General features: G+C 38.0%; 2 protein-coding genes across 5 annotated transcripts; both read right to left on the reverse strand.

The window, feature by feature from the left end:
• Positions 1-82: 82 nt before the first annotated feature.
• LOC117981934 (1-acyl-sn-glycerol-3-phosphate acyltransferase alpha-like) lies at positions 83-19,582 on the reverse strand. Of its 4 annotated transcripts, none has more exons than XM_069498057.1 (9): positions 19,357-19,582; positions 14,352-14,463; positions 13,233-13,343; positions 12,036-12,124; positions 11,284-11,417; positions 8,252-8,430; positions 3,102-3,267; positions 960-1,123; positions 83-258 (listed from the first exon to the last, which is right to left on the reverse strand). In XM_069498057.1, exons 3-8 carry the CDS (start codon positions 13,320-13,322, stop codon positions 972-974), a joined length of 810 nt encoding a protein of 269 aa, XP_069354158.1. In that variant the 5' UTR covers positions 13,323-13,343; positions 14,352-14,463; positions 19,357-19,582; the 3' UTR covers positions 83-258; positions 960-971. The 4 variants fall into 4 exon arrangements, with proteins under 4 accessions (XP_069354158.1, XP_069354159.1, XP_069354160.1 ...); XM_069498058.1 differs by having other exon boundaries at positions 19,324-19,582; XM_069498059.1 differs by lacking the exon at positions 19,357-19,582 and adding an exon at positions 18,093-18,308.
• Positions 19,583-22,091: 2,509 nt separating this feature from the next.
• LOC117981935 (leucine-rich repeat-containing protein 57-like) lies at positions 22,092-23,875 on the reverse strand. Its single transcript, XM_034968203.2, has one exon. It carries the CDS (start codon positions 23,691-23,693, stop codon positions 22,977-22,979), a length of 717 nt encoding a protein of 238 aa, XP_034824094.1. The 5' UTR covers positions 23,694-23,875; the 3' UTR covers positions 22,092-22,976.
• Positions 23,876-24,403: the final 528 nt, after the last annotated feature.

The following is a 24,403-nucleotide window of genomic DNA, read 5'->3' on the forward strand; positions in this document are numbered from 1 at the left end:
ACCAATAGCGAGCGTCGGCCCATCAGAGGTGATTGCGATCGCGATTGGCTGCAATGCATGCAATTAAAAAAAAAAGTATAGAATTTTATTAATAAAATTTATTTTGTCTATAAAATGTAGGTAGATTATACACAATGTTTCAACATATTATAGTATAGTTATGTATGTATTAATATTTTGTTTGTCATATGTTGCTACCACGAACATTTGAAATTATCACAGCCCCGTTTTACGTTTATTATATTTAAGCTACTATACCTGAAACAAAGTTATTTAATTTAACAATTATACTAATATTTTAAAAAACGGCCAAGTGCGAGTCAGAGGCGCAATGAGGGTTCCGTACTACAGTCATATTTTATCGACATTTTGCACGATAAATCAAAAACTATTATGCCTAAAAATAAATTCCTCTGGTCTGGTCTGGCTTTAGCCGTGGCTAGTTACCACCCTACCGGCAAAGCCGTGCCGCCAATCGATTTAGCGTACCGGTACTATGCCGTGATCATGGATCGTAGGTCTATTCATCTAGGATGCCTAGATAAGTGTGATAAATTGCGCAATAGAAGTAAGGCAATTATCTTGAAAAAATGAGCATTAGTACTACTTAATGATAAATAATTTGAGTACTAACATACTTATTAAGTATTTAAAGTCACTAACACTGAATGGAACCATTGTTGTCCGATTAAATAAACAAATGAATTGAATTGTTTAGAATCGCCAACAATTTTTTACCTTGACTGTTCAGTTATTTAATACTCTAATTATACTCCAAATACGACTGCGCGCTAAAATCACGGGTTTTACCATCTAAAAATTAAATTTAAAACTGTCAAACTGTGTCTGTCCTATTCATATTACATTAGCAAGAAGAGCATGCGAATACTCTAAAATTAGGTTGTGCTCAGAATTGGGGCCAATACCTACTTATATAAAAAATCTGCATTGTATCGTACCTTGTAATTACTCTAATGCATGGAGAGCCTCGGGAATGTCTCCGCAGAGGTCCTGCTAAACACTTCTTGCATATTATTTTGTGAAGTCTCCACCAGTTTTGAAATGTCTTCTTTTGTCGTACCCTCCGTTTCGATTAAAGGCAGTATCGTGATAATTATTTCGCCTGTAAGAAAAACACGAAAATAATCATTGAATAAATAGGCTCTTCCAAAATCATAAATGTGTTTTTTTACTCTTATCGCCAGTTGGGCAGGCGGATTGGCGCATATGCGCATGGCTAGTTAATTTTTAGGGTTCCGTACCTCAAAAGGAAAAACGGAACCCTTATAGGATCACTTTGTTGTCTGTCAAGAAACCTACAGGGTACTTCCCGTTGACCTAGAATCATAAAATTTGGCAGGTAGGTAGATCTTATAGCTCACATTTGGGGAAAAATCTGAAAACCGTGAATTAAGGGTTAGATCACACAAAAAAAATTATATTGTGGTCATGAACTAATAATTAGTATTTTCAACTTTCGAAGTGAGTGACTATCTCAAGTGGGGTATCATATGAAAAGTCTTCACCTGTACATTCTAAAACAGATTTTTATTTATTTTTATGCATCATAGTTTTTGAATTATCGTGCAAAATGTCGAAAAAATACGACTGTAGTACGGAACCCTCATTGCGCGAGCCAGACTCGCACTTGGCCGGTTTTCTACGCATACTATACCTAACTTCGAACCCCCGAGCTCATAAATACTCTATTTTTGATTAATTATTCTTATTTGCCTTATGCTTAAGATATTATTTTAAGTTTCAACTAAGTACCTATAGTGACATATTACACGAGGGGTTCCGTACCAATTATTTTTTAACAAATTTTGTTGTAATAGTGTCAATAGAAATAGGTATACATTCTGTGAAAATTTGGACTCTCTGCCTATTACGGTTCACAGGATAGGTATAGTCCGCGACAGGTCGAGATGGCAATCGGGGAGGGAACACCCGCACAGCTCCCGCGCTAATCCGGTGCGGGCAAGCGCGGGTGTGCAAGGTATCCAGCGCCTCATACTCCGATTGCTATCTCGACCTGTCGCGAATATAGATAAAGCCCGCTGACAGACAGACATAACCCTGAAAACTCTCTAGGTCTACGGGAAGTACCCTGTAGGTTTCTTGACAGACAGACAACAAAGTGATCCTATAAGGGTTCCGTTTTTCCTTTTGAGGTGCGAAACCCTAAAAACCGGCCAAGTGCGAGTCAGGCTCGCACTTGGCTCGAGGGTTCCGTACTACATTCGTATTTTTTCGACATTTTGCATGATAAATCAAAATAAATAAAAATCTAACAAAGTAAAGCCCTTTCTTATGATACCTCACTTGGTGTTTATCTTATTTTGAAAATTGAAAATCCTAATTATTTGTTCATGAACACATTTAAATATTTTTTGTGATGTTTAACCACAAATTCACCGTTTTAGGATTTATTCCTTTACTTGTGCTATAAGACCTACCTACCTACCAAAAATTCACAATTCTAAGTCAACGGGAAGTACCCTATAGGTTTTCTTGACAGACACGACGGGCAGACAGACAGACAACAAAGTGATCCTATAACGGTTCCTTTTTCTTTTGAGGTACGGAACCCTAAAAATCAATACAAATAAGTAGATTAGACTACTTTCCTATACCACACTAACTGTGATAAATAATTAGGTGCCTAATCGTTGTTAGGTGATATCAGGGCGGGCAAGGGTCATTTTTTCCGGGTATTTCAAAGAATCTTATTCTACAGAAAAGGTTCTTTGAAAAATAATGTTAGGGTTATAGAATTAACCAACTGAAACTTTATTCGGTATGCCTTATGCTCGCGACTTCGTCCCACGTGGACGAAGTCGCGAGCATAAGCATACTACACAAATTTTAAACCCCTATTTTACGCCCTTAGGGCTTTAATTTTCAAAAAATCCTTTGTTAGCGGATGTCTACGGCATAATAGCTATCTGCAAGCCAAATTTCAGCCTGATCCGTCCAGTTGTTTGAGCTGTGCGTTGATAGATCAGTCAGTCAGTCAGTCAGCTTTTCCTTTTATATTTAGATTTATACATAGTAGAAAGAATATGAAGAAAAAGTTCAAGACGCAGGTAGGTACACACCTGAACCAAATCTATGGGATTCGGAGTCCAAAAAGTGGTATTTAGAGACCACGATCGGCTGGATGGGTGCTCCCGCGTCCAATGCCACATGGAAAGCACCTTTCCTGAACGGCAGCAATTTGTCGCCCGAGTGCCGCGTACCCTCGGGGAATAAAAGCAGCTTACGCTGAAAAGAGAATTATCATCATCATCATCATCATCATGATTATCCCATCGCCGGCTCACTACGGGTAAGTCCCATTTGTTCTATAGAACTTGGCGTCATCGGACAAAATGAGACAATTTTATCCTAATTTGTTCTACAGAACAATTAAGGTTTTTCTTTCTTTAATAATTGTTCTATAGAACGAAAGTAAACAATATTTTTTTGGCGGAACTGTCGTCAGGATCATCTTTAGGGTTCCGTACCCGAAGGGTGCCAACGGGGCCCCACAAATAATCTTGATGACATTCCGCCACGAAAAAGAAAAGTATTTTATGACGTCAAAGAAAAGCAAGTTCGTAGGTATGCAGTTCTATGGAACTTTTTTGTCTCATTGTGTCCGATGACGTCAAGTTCTATGGAACAAAATGAAGCTTAACCCTCTCACCACAGAGCAAGGGTCTCCTCTCAGAGTGAGGAGGGGTTTGGCCATAGTCTACCACGCTAGCCAAGTGCGCATTGCCAGAGCAAGACTTCACACACCTTTGAGAACATTATAGAGAACTCTCAGGTACGCAGGTTTTCTTGCGATCACCGTTACGGCAAGTGATAGGTATTCAATTAAGTATTTAAAACGCACATAACACCGAAAAGTTAGAGGTGCGTCAGGACCGAACCCCCGACCTCCGATTAGGAGGCGGACGTCTTAACCACCTAGGTCCTAGGCTATCGCAGCTTTTTGATTCATTAATTAATCTTATTTGCCTTATTATTTCAACTACCTAAGTATTAAGTAAATATAATAATATGAATTCGTTGAATAATTATTTGCCAACCTCCCTGGCGCAGTGGTCTTATAAGCGTGAGGTTTCGGGTTTGATTCCCGGCAGAGGCGTTTGGGATTTTATAATTTCTAAATTGTAGTGTCGAAGTCCCTTTCTCGTAGCTATGCTTGGAGTTTCTCTACGTGATCAAATTAGAAATGAGGTGATCCGTAAGAGAATTGGGGTAACCGACATAGCTCAACGGGTTGCGAAGCTGAAGTGGCAATGGGCAGGGCACATAGTTCGTAAAACCGATAGACCTTGGGATCCCAAGGTGCTGGAATGGAGACCTCGCACCGGAAGACGCAGTGTTGGAAGACCCCCTACTAGGTGGACGGACGATATGAGACGAGTCGCAGGGAGCCGCTGGATTCAGGTGGCGCAAGACCGTGGGTGTGAAAGGCACTACAAGAGACCTATGTCCAGCAGTGGATGTCTATCGGTTGATGATGATGATGTAAAATAGTATAGGAAAAATAAAATAGGTAGGTAGGTAGGTAGATATACGGTAGTTTCTAGGTTACTGGTACATTACAGATAAGTAGCTAGAATTTTTTAGTTTTTACTTCCCTATACCTAAAGCTATGAATTGCAGGTAGCATAGGTAATTTAATTTGCATCAAGGTAACATGAAGGTGAGCCTTTGTTTACAGTACCTATTCATTGCTCTACTGAACCGTAAATTAATGACTAACTTCGTTATCTGCCGGCACCGATATTACAATGTAGAAACGCGTGCTTCGCCTCATTAATGTTTATGTGAAACCCAAACATAATGATGAAAATCTACGTACTGATTACTTTAAATAGGTATATTTTTTATGTTTAGATTCTTATTGCTTAAATTACTAAACATTAAGTTTCAAACTATTTTTAAGGTTCCGTACCTCAAAAGAAAAAAAACCCTTTTAGGATCACTTCGTTGTCTGGCTGTCTGTACGTCGTCTGTCAAGAAAACCTAAAGGGTACTTCCCGTTGACCTCGAATCATGAAATTTGGCAGGTAGGTAGGTAGGTCTTATAGCACAATTAGTAAAGGAATAAATCCGAAAACCGTGTTTGTGGTTACATCACAAAAAAAATGTGTTCATGAACAAATAGTTAATTAGTATTTTCAAAGTAAGATAACTATATACATATATACATTATACCTATACTATAGGTACTAAGATGGAATATCATATGAAAGGGCTTTTGAAAAAGTATTATTTCTTGTACGACGGTACGGAAACCGTACCTACCATCATACAAGAAACTAACGGAACCCTTCGTGTACGAGTCCGACTCGCACTTGACCTAGTTTTCTTGGAAATGAGTTCAGATTTCTATTCTGTGGTCTAAACATCCGTATTAAAGAAAAGAGAGAATTTTGATTTGAACCCGCACCGATTTGTTCGCTATGTCGACCAACAACGCGTCTGTGGTGACACATCATGCATCAAAAGTGCAATAAACAAATCTATAGGTGTTTCATCATCATCATCATCAACCAATAGACGTTCACTGCTGGACATAGGTCTCTTGTAGGCACTTCCACACGCCACGTTCTTGCGTCGCTTGGATCCAGCGGCTCCCTGCGACTCGTCTGATGTCGTCCGTCCACCTAGTGGGGGGTCTTCCAACGCCGCGTCTTCCGGTGCGAGGTCGCCATTCCAGCACCTTGGATGGATAGGTGTTTACAAGTATAGTAGTTATTATGCTAAGTAATTATGTTTTTTGTGTTTACCTACTTTGACGTCCGTTTAGCAAGTTTAAAGTGGATTTAAGTGTTAGCTTATCTGTTGTGCAATGCAAACAGTCAGGGGCCGGATTGTCCATGAAGGCGGACTAAGTGATCGCTTAAGACGCTCGAGTGTAGGGGGCGGCATTATGGTAAATTTTCGGAATACTAGAAAGGCGTGATAACCGCCAGAATAACAGGCAAGTGCAGGCGACGCGCGCCTTCAGCCTTCAACATAGCAAATACCTATACACAAACATAAAAAATATAGTTTTTATTAGTGCTATAATCCGCCGCCCTGGCCTTTAGTAGCCTAGTTTGTACAGTTAAAGAAAATTTTTACGCTCGCTTCGATCGCGCTTATTAGTTAGGTACCTATTCCACGTGCAAAGTTAATATTTTGAAGATATTTGTTTTACAAATCTTAGGTATAAGAAATCAAGCTCGATTGGCTCTCGATATTATTCAGTAGTTATCTGAATATGCAGAATATACTTATAATCGACTCATGCCGCCCTTCTGAAGAATATAGTGACGTTCGAGATTGCGTCGCCTTAAAAAATATGTTAGTCTAACTTTCTTGTCTTAATAGTTAATTCCCGACTTCCCGAATACTATAGGTACTGACCACGGGTCTCCTCTCAGAATAAGAAGGGTTTGGTCATAGCCTACCACACTGGCCAAGTGCGAATTGGCAGACTTAACACACCTTTGAAAAGATTATGGAGAACCTACCTACCTAATAATTGCTTAAAACACACATAACCCGAAAAGTTAGATATGCGTGCCCGGGATCGAACCCCGACCCTCCGAGTGGAAGGCCGACGTCTTAACAACTATGCTATCAGCTCATAATACGTAACTATTATATCATTTCGAGGTTACAGGACAATAATTATTATTATTAGCTAACAGTCAACACACAGGAAAATAGTAGATAACACATGCACTGCACATTAAAAACGTCTTTGACACACATTACAGAGGACTACGGTCTACGGAACACGGCCAATGTCATTGTACCTATATTAGGTACACGACAGGTTGAAATGGTAGTCGGGGAGGAAACGCCCCGCAAACCCGCACAGCCCCGCGTAAACTCGGTGCGGGCGAGCGCGGATTGGCAGACTTCACACACATTTGAGAACATTATGAAAAACTCTTTCCTTACGATGTTTTTCTTCACCGTTAAAGCAAGTGCAGATATTTAATACTTAGTTTAAAACGAAATAACTCCGAAAAGTAAGAGGTCTTCAATCGAACCCCGGACCCGCCGTATAGGAGGCTACGTTATGGCCGCTATAGCACAGAGTAAGGAATATATTCTACTCATCATCATCATGATCAACCCATCACCGGCTCACTACAGAGCGCGGGTCTCCTCTCAGAGTGAGAAGGGTTTTGGCCATAGTCTACCACGCTGGCCATGTGCGGATTGGTAGACTTCACACACCTTTGAGAACATTATGGAGAACTCTCAGGCATGCAGGTTTCCTCACGATGTTTTCCTTCACCGTTAAAGCAAGTGATATTTAATTAATTAAAACGCACATAACTCTTAAAAGTTAGAGGTGCGTGCCCGGGATCGAACCCCCGACCTCCGATTAGAAGGCGGACGTCCTAACCACTAGGCTATCACGTACACGTTTGTACGTACATAAAAACATAAATAAATTTAAAAAAAAAAGTGACTGTCATAATATAAATACTAGAAATAAAAATAAACTTGTAATTCCCGCCTCTAGGCTCAGTAAAGTTAGCAATTCATTTGCTCGTAATTCCATACGTTTCTATAATAAGCTTCCAGAAGACATATTGGAGATGTCTCTCAACAAGTTCAAAGTTTTCATAAAACGTAAACTAATTGAAAAATCCTATTACAATGTAAAGGATTATTTAAATGATAAGCAAGCTTGGGAATGAGTTGCTTAACGACTTTGTGATAGTTCTAATAAGTTTCAATAAATTTGTAAAGTGGTGATAATAAAAAGAATACCCGGCTGAGTTTGTTGTGGGCTCTTCTCAGACCTGGGCGCGTTTGGAACCCTCGTAGCTTTAGTTTTAAGTTTGCGTTATAATTATCACCACTATATTATCTTACAAATCTAACACTATACCAGACAATCAATAAGAGTAATTTATTACCTATTTTGAATAAATCATTTGACTTGACTTTGACTTTGACAGCTTCTATTCTACTCATGTGGCTATATATGTTTAGAAATACATAGCTTTAAAATCTATGTAGGTAGGTATATAAAAGGAAAAACTGACTGACTGATCTATCAACGCACAGCTCAAACCACTGGACGGATCGGGCTGAAATTTGGCATGCAGATATCTATTATGACAATTCCGCTAAGAAAGGATTTTTGAAAATTCAATTGAAAGTGTATTCCACGCGGACGAAGTCGCGAGGATAAGCTTGTTAAGTTTATACTTAACTAGCTTATAAGTATAGGTACCTTGTGATTCTTGACGGCCTCGGATTGCTTGTTGAGGACGGAGCGGGCAGAACTCGCGCCCCGGTCGATGAAGACTGTCCCCCACATCCAGGTGGCGGTGCCGAACGGCACCAGATACTGCAGTGACCGTTTCGACACCACGGTGCACCTTGCCATTAACGGCCAGAGAACTGCTAAAACTGAAAAAAAAGTTAAATTTTTGCAGGCACTCGGATATCTTTTTCATTTCATACCTGCTTAATTATTATTTTTAGTTGATTAAACTTAGCTAGTAAAATTTACTAGGTATGATAAAAATATATTTAAATTAGGTAGATATGGAGTGCAATTTAGTATCCTACCTGTTGAGGAAATCTGTGCGGAAAACACTAAAATATTATTATATGTAGGTACCTACCTAATTATTTTATTAAAATACTTAATGCAAGAAATATAGGTATGTAGGTACGCAATACAATCATCACACATCTTTAAGTATTGATTAAGTAGGTACCTACCTAGTATCTTTGATGTTTGAGAGGATTATTATTTGTAAGAAAAAACATGCCATTGAATCCGAATTTGAACCCGGCGAACTTCGTTCCGCCTAACAGTCGATTCAAATTTTTTAAATTTTTCTCCCCGTAAGAACCATCCTCGTACTTCAAGGAATATTATAAAAAAAGAATTAGCAAAATCGGTTCAGCTGTTCTCGAGATTTGCGACCAGCAACACATTTAGCGATTCATTTTTATATCTAGAGATAATAATTATGTAGTATCTATAAGTAGCTAGTTACCTACCACAAAGAATATAAAATAACAAAAGAGTAGGTAGGTAGCCTACCTATGTACAATTATAAAGTCAGGCATGTTAACAATAGGTACACCGTACATGGAATCATAAAAAATTCATTGACTGAATAGAAACAAAAATGCATAAGGGCCTAAGTAAAATTCCTAGATCTAAAATTTAATAAAAGACAACATGGAATTATGAAAATTCATTGACTGAGTAGGAAGATTATACGTAGGTAAAATACTAGCATACTTAACTATATTTAAGTAGGTACTTAAATCAAATTGTCATAATTCATTTTACACAAATTATACCAATCGTAAAACTGAACCATGGTATTCATAAAATTAGCCTACCATGCAAGATCTACTTAATCATATAATAGAACTTATTTCTGTATTATACTGAACTAGAATAGTGCAGCATGCGCAGCCCAACCACCTACTGCTCAAGAAGCAAGCAATACACATTACACACCATCAAAGCAAATAGGTAACGTTTGCTTCTAACCAACAGATATGAGTGCGTTTAAAAGTACCCATGTGCTAAATTAGGTAGTCACGACTGTATCATTTCTGTTTTCATTGTCAGCTCATAATCTGTTGTAGGTATATCTACTTCATTTTTAGGATTTCGTACCTCAAAAGGAAAAACGGAACCCTTATAGGATCACTTTGTTGTCTGTCTGTCTGTCTGTCGGTCTGACAAGAAATCTACAGGGTAGGTACTTCCCGTTGACCTAGAATCATGAAATTCGCAGATAGGTAGCTCTTATAGCATACATTCGGGGAAAAATCTGAACACCGTGAATTTGTGGTTACATCACATAAAAAAAATTAAATTGTGGTCATGAACGAATAATTATTAGTATTTTCAATTTTCTAAGTAAGATAACTATATCAAGTCGGGTATCATATGAAAGGTCTTCACCTGTACATTCTAAAACAGATTTTTATTTATTTTTATGCATCATAGTTTTTGAATTATCGTGCAAAATGTAGAAAAAATACGACTGAAACCCTCGTTGCGCGAGCCTGATTCTCATTTGGCCGGTTTTTTAATTACACATTATTTATGGTAGTTATGACGCTATACTTAAATATTTTTCCCCCATACTTATAAAGACACCTGGCCTAGTAGGTAGGTAATATGCATCTCTGAATTACGCAAAAAATATACCTACCCATTGTGATTTGTGTCGTAACCAGAGCTAACTAGCTCTAAAGAATGATCAGTAGATAGGTATTATCGTGCAAATAATATCAGTAATTTTATTGTCTTCCAATGAATGCAATTCATAGAGATAGAAATAAGTAGGTAATCGCTTATTCTACAAAATATAGGCAGTTTTTATAGGTAGGTAGATTAGGTAGATACGTATAGTTTATTATTGAAAGGACACAATAAAAATAACGTCATAATTACCTAAGAAGTTAGTGTGCTGAAGTCGCAACTTCACTACGCCCACTTCATCAAATAAATTATGCATCCTTGCACTTTGTAACTCCTATACGAAATAGTATATGTACCTACCTACTATTTAATTAAATTGCCTATTTGCCTGTTAAATTTCGCCATTAAAGAAAAAGATTAATAGCTACTTTAGGTACTTATGTATCTAAAATTTCAATAACGGGCCGTTCTCCATTTTCGTCAATACTTAAATCGATATGAGTTTTTAATGCGTGGATCGAGAAATTTGTAATTAATAGGTAAGTCATATTTTTCACAACTTTTCTAGATAGGAAAAACCAGAAGTTTGGTCTAAAAACTTGACTTGAATTTTTCTCTTGATGGCAAAGCTAGGTATTTCGAAAATGGAGAACAGTCCGAACTTAAATTCATTTCATATAGATATCTACTATCTACACAAGCTCGATAACCGGAACCTGATGTCCGTAGGGCCTGAGTATAATAATATTTTTTTTCCTTGGTAAGTACCTCTTATAGTACCTAGTGCTGTGAAGAACAGCGTGGAGAAGGTTACCGGCGCATTGCAGGGTTGGCAATTGCTTTAAACAAAAAATAATCTGTTTTTAAACTATTTTTTTTCAACCCTGCCGGCGGCGGTGGGTAAAATGCAACATACAATACAAAGAACACGTGCCCTACGTACTACTCCAGTCCTACACGTACGTCTATTCATGAACGAGTGCCAAAAATGGGTCAGATCAGGAATACACTTGCTCGACGCTCCACAACTTCACGTCCTTTTTCTGGCCTTCAACCTTATAAATCTTATATTACCGAATTACCATATAAATCAAGACAGCTCTGGTGGTTCAGCAAAACAACGGCCCCACGGGAGTCGTCGACATTTTCGAGACCACGCACCGTCCAGCGGATGCCGAGCAATCGAGCTGTCAGCCGGAGGAATGCCGCTGGGATTCTACAAAACAAATCGTTAGGTAGGTACACGTAGGTAAGTGTTCACAGACGAGCAGCACTTTTTTGACGACAAAGGTAACTGCTGCCATCGTCGCGTGTCGGTGGCTGTCGCCAGCGCGTCGATGGCAACCGCCAATGCTTATACTACGCAGCCATCAGGTCGTCCACGCGGACCCCTGCGGGTCCCGGGGTAACTGTTCGGGGCGTTAGCCCCTTCAGTGGATGCAACGCCGCCTGCAACTACAGGCGAGTCGCGGGGTGTGACCACTGGTCAGGATGGTGTCAAATCCGGTGAGGCGCTGCAGTGCGATCGAGCCCGCGTGTGATCACGGTCGATCGGCTACACAGCGCGGTGTGGTAGGCAACCCAGTTGACAAAATCTGTAATTTATATGGAAGTTGCCGTACCTGTGCGTACGGAGTTACGGCGACTCCGTGAGCATAGACCGTACGGCAACCTCCATATAAATAACAGATTCTTACGATCACCGTCGACTGAGTTGCCGGGCGACTAGTCGCCCGTGCGTAATGCTTTATTAGTTTAGATAAAAATATTAAGTAGGTAAATCATGGAGTTAAAAAAACAGTACCTAAGTAAACAAATAGAAATAATTACTTACAAAGCATTCTTAGGATCGAAAGGCTTTAGAAACATCAACGGTAGAGGTGCTGTAGCAAATATCAACGATAGCACCACGAAGAGTGTGAACTGCAAAACATTAACGGTCGTCATTAAAATAATTGTAGTAGGTTGATACTTACTAGTTTTTGTGGCAGTGGTTAGAATATTTCAGATAACGCTAAACTAAAGGCTGATCCACATCTGCGCACACGCACGAAGTGTAAACACAACGCACATCATAAAAACATAATGTGGATTATGGACGTGTTCGCGAGCGGATCGCGTGCATGTTGTACCAGTCAAATGGTGTGCAAATGTAGCTGAAACTTTGACATGGCTATTTTAAAATGAATAGCCAGGTATTTCATATTGAACAATAGGTAGCTCCTGAGTTTCTTGCTGGCTTAGTCTTAGCAGAATCACCACTGACGGTCAAGTAGAGTCACTATCATTACAAACGGATAGAAATTAAGCACTTTAAGATCCTGTAAGATAGTACACGCAAAACAAGTAGAAGTAGGCAATCCAATTTGAACATTGACTGCGCATTGTATAAAAATAATCTTAGCCGGGGGGCTTTTGTTGTGTTATGACCGGCGCAAATAGCTATGTTGAAACTTCAGATTGACTTACTTCTTCTGCAATCATCGTGCTTGAAGTAAAAGCTCAGTTTTTGCAAAGGTAATAGGTAAGGTATTAATAAAACTATACTTATAGTCGGGTTTGAAGAGTTAAAAGGCGGAACTTTCAACCCTGATGAAAAATTTAAGAATCAGATAATGTTAGCGTGTACTAGAAACATATATCTACCTATACAATACAATATATTATTCTGTCAGTTGATGCAATAAGTACTTAATTGCATCAACTGACATACATTGCGTTATCAAACTAACATAAGTACATTAGCCAAATCTGATACGGTTATCTCCACACACTAGACAGTTACCCGCTTTTTATGGTGGATTTGAGAATGTATGTTTTCTAAATTGACTTAGAACTCTAATCTGTTGTAGTGTCGTATCAGAACTCTGAACTAGCCAAGGTTACTTTCAATCTACCGAAATATCCTATCTAAGCCAAATCTAACCGATTTTGACAAAACATATACCTATGTACTCGTATGTAGGTAGGTATACCTACCTAACCCAGACTTTAATTAAGTACCTAAGTGGTATAAATCATTACATTTTACCTTTATATAATATCTCGCGATTGAGCTGATTGTGAATAGGATAATAAGAAGTGCCATCACACACCCGAATACAACGTTGAAAGCGGCCATTTTTAGTCACATTTATAAAACCTGAAAAAAAAATGGTTTACATATTATATGTAAACATTATCCATACAGATGTTTTAAATATGAAAGGGCGCCTGTCTGTCCGTCTCTGTTATTTTTTAATGACCGCTTATTTTATACGCTTAACTGATTTTGAAGACATTTGGGACAGAGATAACTTGCAACCCGGGAACGGAATTGCATTGGTTACTTTTTCTCCGGAAAATAAAGGAGTTCCCAAGGAATTAAAACAAATAATATAATTCTATGTGGGTGAAATCACGGGCATCATATAATCGAATCGGTACAGAATATAGGTATAGATGCATAGTTTGTTGCCCAGAGACAGACATAGGTACATAGGCAAAGTTTTGTACCCCCGGAAAATCAAAGAATTCCTATTGGATTAAAACAAGTAAAGTAAATCTACAGTACGAAGTCGCACAAAACGTAAACATTTGTTAAGTACCTATCTTCTATGTTACCTATGTCGTGCCTAGCAAATATTTAACAAAGAGTCGTAGGTACCTTACGTTTTGCGTTATTTACTAAGGGCGGAAATAGACACATATCCGAGAGTTAATTTTATCAAACATTTCTAGGTTTTCCTACTTTAACTAAGTATTAGTTAATATCTTACCTAACCGGTCTTAAAATATTTTCAAGTTCTCTTTAGTTCTCGGACTAGGTCCTACCTACTAAGTAGAGACTTTAGAGAGCAAGGGGAAGTAGGTACCTATATAACAAATGCTGGATTCAGAACATAATATGTCAACTGTCATTTTATAGAACGAACCTTATGGTTCTAGAGATGAGATCAATAAGGTCATTGCTCTAGCTAGAGGCAAAGAAAGTAGACGAGCGTACTTTCACTGCTTCGTTTAAAAAAAAATTGGGAAGTAGATAGGTATAGGTACTTATATACCTACTAACTGGATTCTTGACGCTTTTTAACATAACACCCTAGCCTTGTCGACTTGTGTGGATGATTTTATGAGCGCAGTTTTTTATAATATCAAAGGGGCTACCTACCTCTTTCTATAGATATTCACCAATATAAATGATGCTAATACAATTATTATTAATGCATGTTTTCTCTATAGGTAGGTAAATACTGTATTTCAGCAATTTCGTGAACTTTAACCTGAAACAACAATAGGGTATTGACTATTGACACAGATAGGTAAAATACGTAAGTAGGTAAGTAATACTACTGTCAGCATTGGCTATAAAGTTTAATTAAATTTTAGATTAGAGATCGATTAAGTGCCTACTTAACTAGTTAAATAACCGCAAACGGCAAAATTCTACTAACCAAGTTAAATAAATTGTTGCAATAGTTAATGCTAAAAGTTTAAAGTTTACGATGTAGGTGGGTAAGTACCTACCTGGAATCATTTAGTACATTACATCTTACATACATTATTTAGGCTGGCTCATTTTTTGCGCAGCGGATCAGCCTGGCTGTCCAGCGCGGAAATGCAGCCAGTATTCTTGGCACCATTCCACGCGGTCATGATTTATATAGTAATTAGATAAGGCTAGCTTTAAGTTTTATTGTATTAAAAAAAAAAAAAAAAAAAAAAAAAAAATTTAGTACATTATAATTGAATGCCTGGTATCTTTTTTATTTTTATTAAGATTACATTTTAGATTTACAAGTTAGCCCTTGACTGCAATCACACCTGGTGGTAAATGATTCATGGTGCAGTCTAAGATGGAAGGGATATGGCAGTTTTTGGTTTCTACACGGCCGGCATCGTCCCGGTTCGCTAAATCGCTTGGTGGCCGGTAGGGACTAGGGTGGTAACTAGCTCCGGCCGAAACCTGTCACCAGACCAGAGATTTTGAAATTATAAAATTCCAAAACCCTGCCGGGAATCGAACCCGAGACCTCCCACTAATAAGACCACAGCGCTTTGGTACCACTGCGCCAGGGAGGTCGTCAGAATCTACCTACCCTTCATATAAGTAATACAAAATAATATGTAGGGGGAGTCCGGGAGAGTATACCCGCCTTCCACTAAAATGCTCATAAATCTTTATATACTAAAAAATCGCTATTTTCTATAAATTGTATCTTAAGCTGCACTATTTAGGTATATTTTCTCTTAATAAAGTTTGATACATAAGTAATAGTTTATGAGTAATTAACGATTTCTACCAAAGTGACATTCGGCTAATATCTCCCACCTGGGTGGGAGACTTGACCCCCCAAGTGGGGAGCCTTTACCCGGGTACAAAAATAAGCAAAATAATCATTACAAATTATAATTCTATAAAAAAAATTTATCATACAAATATGACACATAGTATTTTGTAGTAAATGAGAATTCCTTTTTTGATTGGAGCAATTAATACAAATAAACTGCTCCTCATCATGTCTTTATCATATTTGGACAGTCCAACGGATTTCATGGTCATAAGTCTCATGTTTATAACTTTCTCTTCTGCACATCTGAAACAAAACCAATTATCAATTTCATCTCCTACTTCATCCCATGGACTATCAGAGCTATTATCATGCTTGGGTTCTTCGTCAGGGTCTGTCTAACCGTCACTTGACTGTAAAACTTGTCTTTTCAATGGTCTTTTTACTGTCTCTTTCTCTTCGCTTTACCTTTTTGTTTTTTAAGTTATTTTAATTTTCTTATTTTTTGGTGCATAATCATCTATATCATCATCTAGGTCTAGTTTTTCTGGCGTTTTTTTTAAAAATTTTAGTTTTTCTGGGCTGTCTACCACGACGAAGGAGCAGCCTTTGGAATTGAACGAATCATTTGTGGTACAACTATTTTCGGTCTATGTCGTAAATCAGAATCTACCGTTGTCACATCCAGATTTTGAGATGTAGAAGCTACCTCTTCTGATTGTCTTAATATTGCAATTGGTTGCTCAGATTTTTTCCTCAGTCAAAATTGATGGTGAATTGGCTCTAGCCGCCGCAGATAGATTCATGAATACTAATGCTGATGTTGAAGGCTCTGACTGACGTTGTACAGTAGATGATGAAGGTAATGAAGGAAGGCAGGACGATCGTGGTTACATCTGGAGGTAATACAAAAATATTATTGCCGGAGAAACAACGGGCGAGTTTACCCGGGGTAAAGTCTCCTCCCGACTCCAGGGTAATGTCTCCCACCCCACACAAATCTGTCAGTTATTACATTTTTATAAAAAACTATGACACTTAAATAAAAGCTGTCTGCCGTAAATGTTACTAGGATAATTACAGTTACGATGTATATAAATGATATACTGGAATCTATTCACAGTAAGAAACAGAAATCAAATATCGAAAATTTAAAAAATTTACTTACCGGCACGAAATTTTTTAGTTACTTCTCACTACTAAACCAAACTGCCGATCGAAACGGTATCTCGTGAGCGAGGTGGGAGGCGTCTATGGAGGCTAAGAAGTGTGGCAAAGTCGCAATATCTAGTTCCACAAAGATTCTATGAGCAGTGGCTAATGTCTCCTACCTGCTAAACTCTCCCGGACTCCCCCTACTATATAGTTGTCTCAGTACCTGCTTCAAATCCATACTAATATTATAAATGCGAAAGTGTGTCTGTCTGTGTCTGTCTGCTAGCCTTTCACGGCCTATCCGTATTCAACCGATTTTGACGAAATTTGGTACCTACAGCGTTAGCTTGCATCCCGGGGAAGGACAAAGGCTACTTATTATCCCGGAAAATCAAAGAGTTCCCGCGGGATTTTTAAAAACCTAAATCCACCGGACGAAGTCGCGGGCATCATCTTGTTAATTAATAAGTATAGGTAAGTACTACCCTACTTAGAAATGCCCGGCCATTGCCTAGCAGATGATTTTAGAATTACCTATGCAAATTATTTATTACTAGCTGATCCCCGCGGCTTCGCCTGCGTAGATTTAGGTTTTTAAAGATCCCGTATAGCCTATGTCACTCAGGAATAATGTAGCTTTCTACTGGTGAAAGAATTTTTAAAATCGGTTCAGTAGTTCCAAAGATTACAATAAAACTTAAAGCTAGCCTTATCTAATTACTATATAAATCATGACCGCGTGGAATGGTGCCAAGAATACTGGCTGCATTTCCGCGCTGGACAGCCAGGCTGATCCGTTGCGCAAAAAATGAGCCAGCCCTTCTGTCACCAGATGAGGCTATTAATCGCGGTGAAATGTCTCGTAAATTTTTTTTAGCACTAAGACTCCATGGCCCCAGGGTCTCCACGGCAAACGGCACAAAAATGTAACTCTCTATAAGAGAGGCATACTTGCGCCGTTTGCCGTTCTCAGCTGTTTCTGCTGCGGCTCCCGGTCTTGATGCTGTCTTCCTGATATGACACGGGGCCAATGTGTCAACGCAAGTTGCGTCCCACATTAGCGCCCGTCCCCGTTCCCAGGGAACCAGCGTCAATCCATCAGGTCTTACCAAAGATTACCCCGTACAAACAAACTTAACGACATTACCCAATACATTACCTCTTTATATAATAGTATAGAAATACTATTATATATTTATAAGTAGGTATAACTTGGATTAAAAGTATCTACGCACTCAATTATTTTGATTATTATAGGAGTAGGTTGTAGGTAGGTACTTACTTGTTATTTGCGAATTGTGCACCAAGGAGATAACGATAATAACTTGATAACCTTTTGAACGGTAATCTAGATTAAGCGAACGACAAGCAAACTTAAAACACGGATATATAAGTGCATAATATTTACTTACGTCACCTTTTAATAGGTAGGTAGGTCTAGGTAGTAGCAGTATATAGGTACTTACCTATTATAAGTAAAATGCCTAATCATCATCATCAATTCATCATCCTAAACTCGTCCCATCCCATCACTGCGCGCGGCTTATGGAGCTCGGGTCTTCCCAGAATGAGAAGGTTGTAAGTACTAAGCAGACCGTAGTCCACCACATTGCGTATTGGCAGACTTAACACGCCTTTGATAACATAATATGGAGAATAATCAGGCACGCTGCTGGTTTCCCCACGATATTGTGACATTTAAATGCTTAAAACGCACATCTAGTTCTAGTATAACCCGTTTAATAAAAGATTGGACCTGGCGTCGATTAAAAATTAAAAAAAAAAAAACTTAACAAGTGGCAGACAAAATTCGTAGTTCGTGTATCAGTGACAAGGATGCGAACATACACGTACCTAATACGAATTTTTGTCTGCCACTTGATAAGTTTTTAATTTTTTTTTAATTTTTAATCGACGCCAGGTCCAATCTCTTAGTAAACGGGTTGTAGGTATCTAACACTGACAAATTACGCAAATAAGTACGTAGTACGTACCTACCCAAGATCGAACCCCGAGGTCCCCCGAATAGGAAGCCGAAGTCTAATCAGTAACTTATCAGCCGTTCGTTTTGGATGTAGGAATTTTTAAAATATCGCAATTTTAAATAAACCGCGATAATTCAAGTCACAATTATTGTTGGAAGTTGTGCTAGAATGGCGACCTAGCACCGGAAGACGCAGCGTTGGAAGACCCCCCACTAGGTGGACGGACGACATCAGATGAGTCGCAGGGAGCCGCTGGATTCAGGCGGCGCAAGACCGTGGCCACAGACTACAGTGTATAAAGGGGGAACCGTGGCGTGTGGAAGTCCCTACAAGAGACCTATGTCCAGCAGTGGACGTCTATCGGTTGATGATGATGATGATGATGATGATGAATTATTGTTGGAAATAAAATTTTCTAAGATACCTTCTAAGTACGTTCATTGTGATTTTTGAATTATTTCGGTTTATTATTAAGGTTGCGATATGTAGGTAGGTACTAAAATAAACCAAATAGTCAATTTCAAACTTGTAACGGTTTCTGTAGAGTGTAGACATAATGAAAAAATACAGTAAGCGGGTATACCTATACATCGAAACAAAAAATCTGATTAGTCTACGAATAGATAATAATTGGGATTAATTAAACAAGCCTAAAGAAATTTAATAGGAGGTAGGTAGATAACTACTTAGTACTTACAATATAATTACTTACATTACAAAATAAATATTAGTGGGTAAAACTCACGTGGAAAAAAATATACCTAAATCACTTTCACTCTCACAGAAAGTTGAAAATTCAAAAAAAAAAACTTTTTAGGGCAGATCACAAAAGCGCGCACCTCGGGCGTTTCTAAACAGCACTATTCATTCTCTGTTTAGAATGACATCCATGATCCAACGCACACTGCAGTGTGACAACTAGCTACAGTCAGTAGGTAGGTACCTACTACCTACCTACTCAGTACAGTACCGAACTACGGACTGCGGACTACAGACATCGCTCTATGTATGATTGTTGAGCAGCCGCGTCAGCGTACGATTCGATAACAAACGATAAGTCTTGTCATGTACATAGGTACATGACAAGACTTATCGTTTGTTATCGAATCGTATTCGTACTATACTATACTACGTAATCGTAGGCCTACACAATATTCCATATAAGTATTTTCTAGTTTCGTGCATTGCTACTTTCAGAGCTTCAATGTCAAGATTGGTAAAATATTAGCATAAACTGACATTGACATGAGACAACGGGCCTTTGCCTTTTAAAAATGTACTCGTAAGTATTTATTGCTAGGTACAGCGGACAAGGAAAACATGAACATTCCGTCTTCGGAATTCGGATCTGAAACAACCAAGCCATCCACCGTAATACACAATCAAGTTTACCGGTCAACTTGCAGCGGACTTGAAACGGCGCGCGGTGTATGGCTATAAGTCATAATAGGTCTTCTTCTTCTTCCTTACCTTATCCCACGCTACGTGGGGTCGGCACAACATGTCTTCTTCTTCCACTCATTCCTGTCATTCGTCAACGTATTATCCACCTCTTTTTCACGCATATCCTCTTTCACGCAATCCATCCACCTTTTCTTTGGTCGTCCTCTCCTCTTTTTTCCTTCCACATGCATACTTAACATTCTTCTAGTGACATGGCTTTCTTCCCTCCGCATTATATGCCCATACCATGCCAGCCTATTACCCCTCATCTTTTCTACCACTGGCGCTACTTTCAAACTACCCCTTATATATTCATTCCTTATCTTATCCATCCTTGTCACACCACACATCCATCTCAACATTCGCATTTCAGTCGCATGTACTCTCCTTTCATCCGTCCCTTTTACCGCCCAACATTCTGAACCATACAATGTGACAGGTCTAACGACTGTTTTATAGATTTTCCCCTTAAGTTTAAGGGGCATTTGCGGGTCGCATGTAACACCTGAGACCTGTCGCCATTTCATCCATCCCGCATTCATTCTATTGTTCACGTCTCGGTCAATATTACCGTCGTTTTGGAAGAGCGAACCGAGGTACCGGAAATTGGAACAAACAGGTAAGGTTATGCCACCTAGAGCAATTTCTGAGAAACTGGATGGGCCACCGAAGTCACAGAACATATGTTCTGTCTTAGTTCGGCTGATCCTTAGGCCAACACTTTCCAATTTCTCTGGGCATGCATATATTATGTACTCAAAGATGTATGAAGCATGTCAGCCCGCGTGGGTTGTGCCAGCGATTGGTTGATGATAATGATAATTATGGTATGTAGATACCTACTTAATATTTGAGTATTTTCCTTACCTTCAGTTTCTTTATTTGAAAACTGTAGATACAGACAGGTATTAGGTAACTATACCTACCTATTTTTAGGGTTCCGTGGCCGTATGGCAAAAACGGAACCCTTATAGATTCGTCATGTCTGTCTGTTTGTCCGTCCGTATGTCACAGCCACTTTTTTCCGAAACTATAAGAGCTATACTGTTGAAACTTAGTAAGTAGATGTATTCTGTAAGCCGCATTAAGATTTTTACACAAAAATTGAAAAAAAAAAACAATAAATTTTAGGGTTCCCCATACTTAGAACTGAAACTCAATTTTTTTTCATCAAACCCATACGTGTGGGCTATCTATGGATAGGTCTTTAAAAATGATATTGAGGTTTCTAATATAATTTTTTTCTAAACTCAATAGTTTGCGCGAGAGACACTTCCAAGTGGTAAAAAGTGCGCCCCCCTGTAACTTCTAAAATAAGAGAATGATAAAAAACTAAGAAAAAAATATGATGTACAAACCATGCAAACTTCCACCGAAAATTGGTTTGAACAGGATCTAGTAGGTAAGTAGTCTTTGATTTATTTAATTTTAATTTAATTTTTTTAATTTTTTTTAATTTAATTTATTTACCTATTCATTTTCATTCATCGTGCAATCTGTCGATAAAATACGATTGTACTACGGAACCCTCAGTGCGCGAGTCTGATTCGCACTTGGCCGGTTCTTATTTCTAAACCCTGTCTTAGCTGCCGCGTAGTCAGATAAAAATAATGAATATTTATGTTTGGTAGGTATTGTGTGAATAGTTAAAATTACATCAAGCTTATCAAAATAATATAAATATTATGTTAGGTCAAGGTCTATATTTTTATGGTTAACAAAAGATAAGCAGCATGCATTTCTGTTTATTATGTAACCTACCTACATGATAGTAGTTACCTGCTCATTTGGGTAGCTGTTACCAGGGTTGGAAGTTAAAAAGAAATTGTTTCAAAGTAGTTAAAAACTGTTTTTTTTTTAATTAAAAAACCGGCCAAGTGCGAGTCAGACTCGCGCACCGAGGGTTCCGTACTACAGTCGGTTTTTTTACGACATTTGGTTCAATTATAATACTTACCGGAATTTATATAAAAAATCTAAATCCCTCCAGTAAGTAGCAGGCAAAAACAAAACAGTGCTATAAAACAAGGTTAAAATTAATAAACATCATTAGTAATGTACAAATTTTACTAAATAGCTTCTTCAGATTAATTACAAATTACAATAATATATTATTTAAATTATAATATAATGTGTAGTGAAGGTAATAATATAAATAATGTAGTATGTTAAGCTAATTTCAAGTACCTAGTATGATTTCAATTAATGCTATTATAATTTATAAATAATGTATGCAGAGCACACCTAAATTAATAGAATTTTATTTCTTGACAAGATAGACAAAAAAGTTAACAAATTGTACAGGTTGGTTATTATTTATGAATGTGTTTAACTTTATTAAAATTGTAAAAATTTCAAAACTTTAGATTAATCTAGTATCCATATAATACATAAAAAACCTCATAACTTATGATAGTGTAATTATTAATTACAAATTAAAGCTACAGTGCGACAAGGCTATCTTGGCGCGTGGCGAAAATCGGAACTAACGTTGCCGTCGAGTGTCCCCTTTGTTCTTGTTTGAATATTTTAAGCCCAACAGTACCCCTCTGTCAATATCATTCAAGTGCCAAGAGAACCTTGTCACACTTTAAGCATAAAATCAAAGCGGTGACAGCTTAGTGGTTAAGAAGTCTGCCTCTAATACAGAGAGGTCAGGTGTCTGCTCCCAAAAATGCTACTCTAACTTTTTCTAAGTTATGTGCGCTTTAAGCAATTAAAATATCACTAGCTTTAATGTTGCAGGAAAACATCGTGAAGAAACCTGCATGCCTGAGAGTTTTCCATAATGTTCTCAATATGTGTGAAGTCTACCAATCCGCACTTGGCCAGCATGGTTTACTAAAGCCAAATCCCTTCTCATTCTGAGAGGGCCTCTCAGTAACGGCCAGTGAATGAGTTGATAATGATGTTGAAAAATGATCAAAACATTTTCTTTTTCATTGCTGTATATCTCTCTGTATATTCATTGTATCCCTCAAGTGATGCTAACTGCTTAGGTTCGAATAGATTGCCATCTATACTTATTGTATGAATTTTGGAATCTCTAAGTAAGCTTGGTGTAATTGAGTCAAGACTTAAACAATTCTCATCTAATCTCAGTATTTTTAATCTTGGTGTCTGGTACAAATCCTCACTCAATGATGATATCTCATTTTGACTCAAGTTTAACTCTGCTGCAAATAAATTTGACATTCCACTCGGTACTTCCGTTAGCTTATTGTTCGAAAGGTCTATCACTTCCAGACTGTTCAATCCAAAAAGCTGTTTAGGAAACTGTTTAAACTTGTTATTGTTTAAATAAATCTGCTTCAAATTACTTAGACTTGAAAAAGAATCAGGTAAACAAGAAATAGAATTGAAGGATATGTTAAGCATTTCAAGCTTTTTCAAATTAGCTAATGTAGCTGGTAAAACTTGAAGAGCATTTGTACTTAGATTTAATTGTTTCAATAACTTTAACCTGCTAATTTCTTCTGGTATATGTGCTATTTTATTCTTGGATATGTCCAAATTTCGGAGATGTTCTGATAAATGAAAAACATCTTCTGGAATTTCCTTCAATCTATGATTAGATATTTGTAGCACTCCCGTTTTCGAGGCCGTTTCATAATGTTGTTTTAGACCGGAATTTCCCATTTATGTATTTGCAAAACAACGTTTTCCAAAATCAATAAAATTATCTTAAAATGTTCAAAACATGTTCACATTCACAATTTCTTAGAACGATTTTAGAACCATCAAGAATAGAAAAATAACATTTGTAGACAATACGACAGTATGACGACAGCACAAAAGATAAAAGATAAAAGACGACAGTCGACAAGGGCAGGCTCTCTTTAGGCGCACTTTGACATTGACAGGAGGGCGTAGTTGTTGAACAAAGGCTGCCAGCAAATAAAATCTCCTCAATTTTAGGGAATATAGTGAAAAAGTCAGTGTTGAAAATCGAGTAAGTTTTGTCTAATTTTAACTGAATGAGAAATGGGGAAAGCTGTCTCTGTTCCCACAGCGAGAAAGAATAATAAGAACCATTGATAGACCATGGGCTTGCAATCTATCATGTTTACCTGCTCAATTACGTAGTGCTAAATAAAGTCATAAGATGCAGATACATTTATGCTATATCTAAACAGTAAACTTATCGGGATGTTAATGTATATAGAATAGCTCTCAATTCAATTCAATTTCCAATTATTGGCTTTTAGGTGTGCCAGCTGGACACAGAGTGTTTCGCCAGTGTCACGTTTATGGAGAAGGCTAGAATAGCTCTAATATTTAAAAATAAACAGTGAATTTCAGTTTTTTTTTACCTAGAAACACCACAAACCAGGGGAAAGCGTGACACT

Source organism: Maniola hyperantus, chromosome 4 (assembly GCF_902806685.2).
Source record: "Maniola hyperantus chromosome 4, iAphHyp1.2, whole genome shotgun sequence".
NCBI classification, from domain to species: Eukaryota; Metazoa; Arthropoda; class Insecta; order Lepidoptera; family Nymphalidae; genus Maniola; species Maniola hyperantus.

Bases quoted from the DNA above. Each gene is read 5' to 3' on its own strand.
- LOC117981934 (XM_069498060.1), bottom strand. From the start codon at position 13,322: ATGGCCGCTTTCAACGTTGTATTCGGGTGTGTGATGGCACTTCTTATT. The intron at 12,125-13,232 runs GTAAAATGTAAT...AATGTTTTGCAG, and splicing joins TCGCGAGATATTATATAAAG to TTCACACTCTTCGTGGTGCT. The intron at 8,431-11,283 runs GTAATTCGGTAA...CTTTTTTTTCAG, and splicing joins GAGCTGTCTTGATTTATATG to TTTTAGCAGTTCTCTGGCCG.
- LOC117981935 (XM_034968203.2), bottom strand. From the start codon at position 23,693: ATGGGAAATTCCGGTCTAAAACAACATTATGAAACGGCCTCGAAAACG.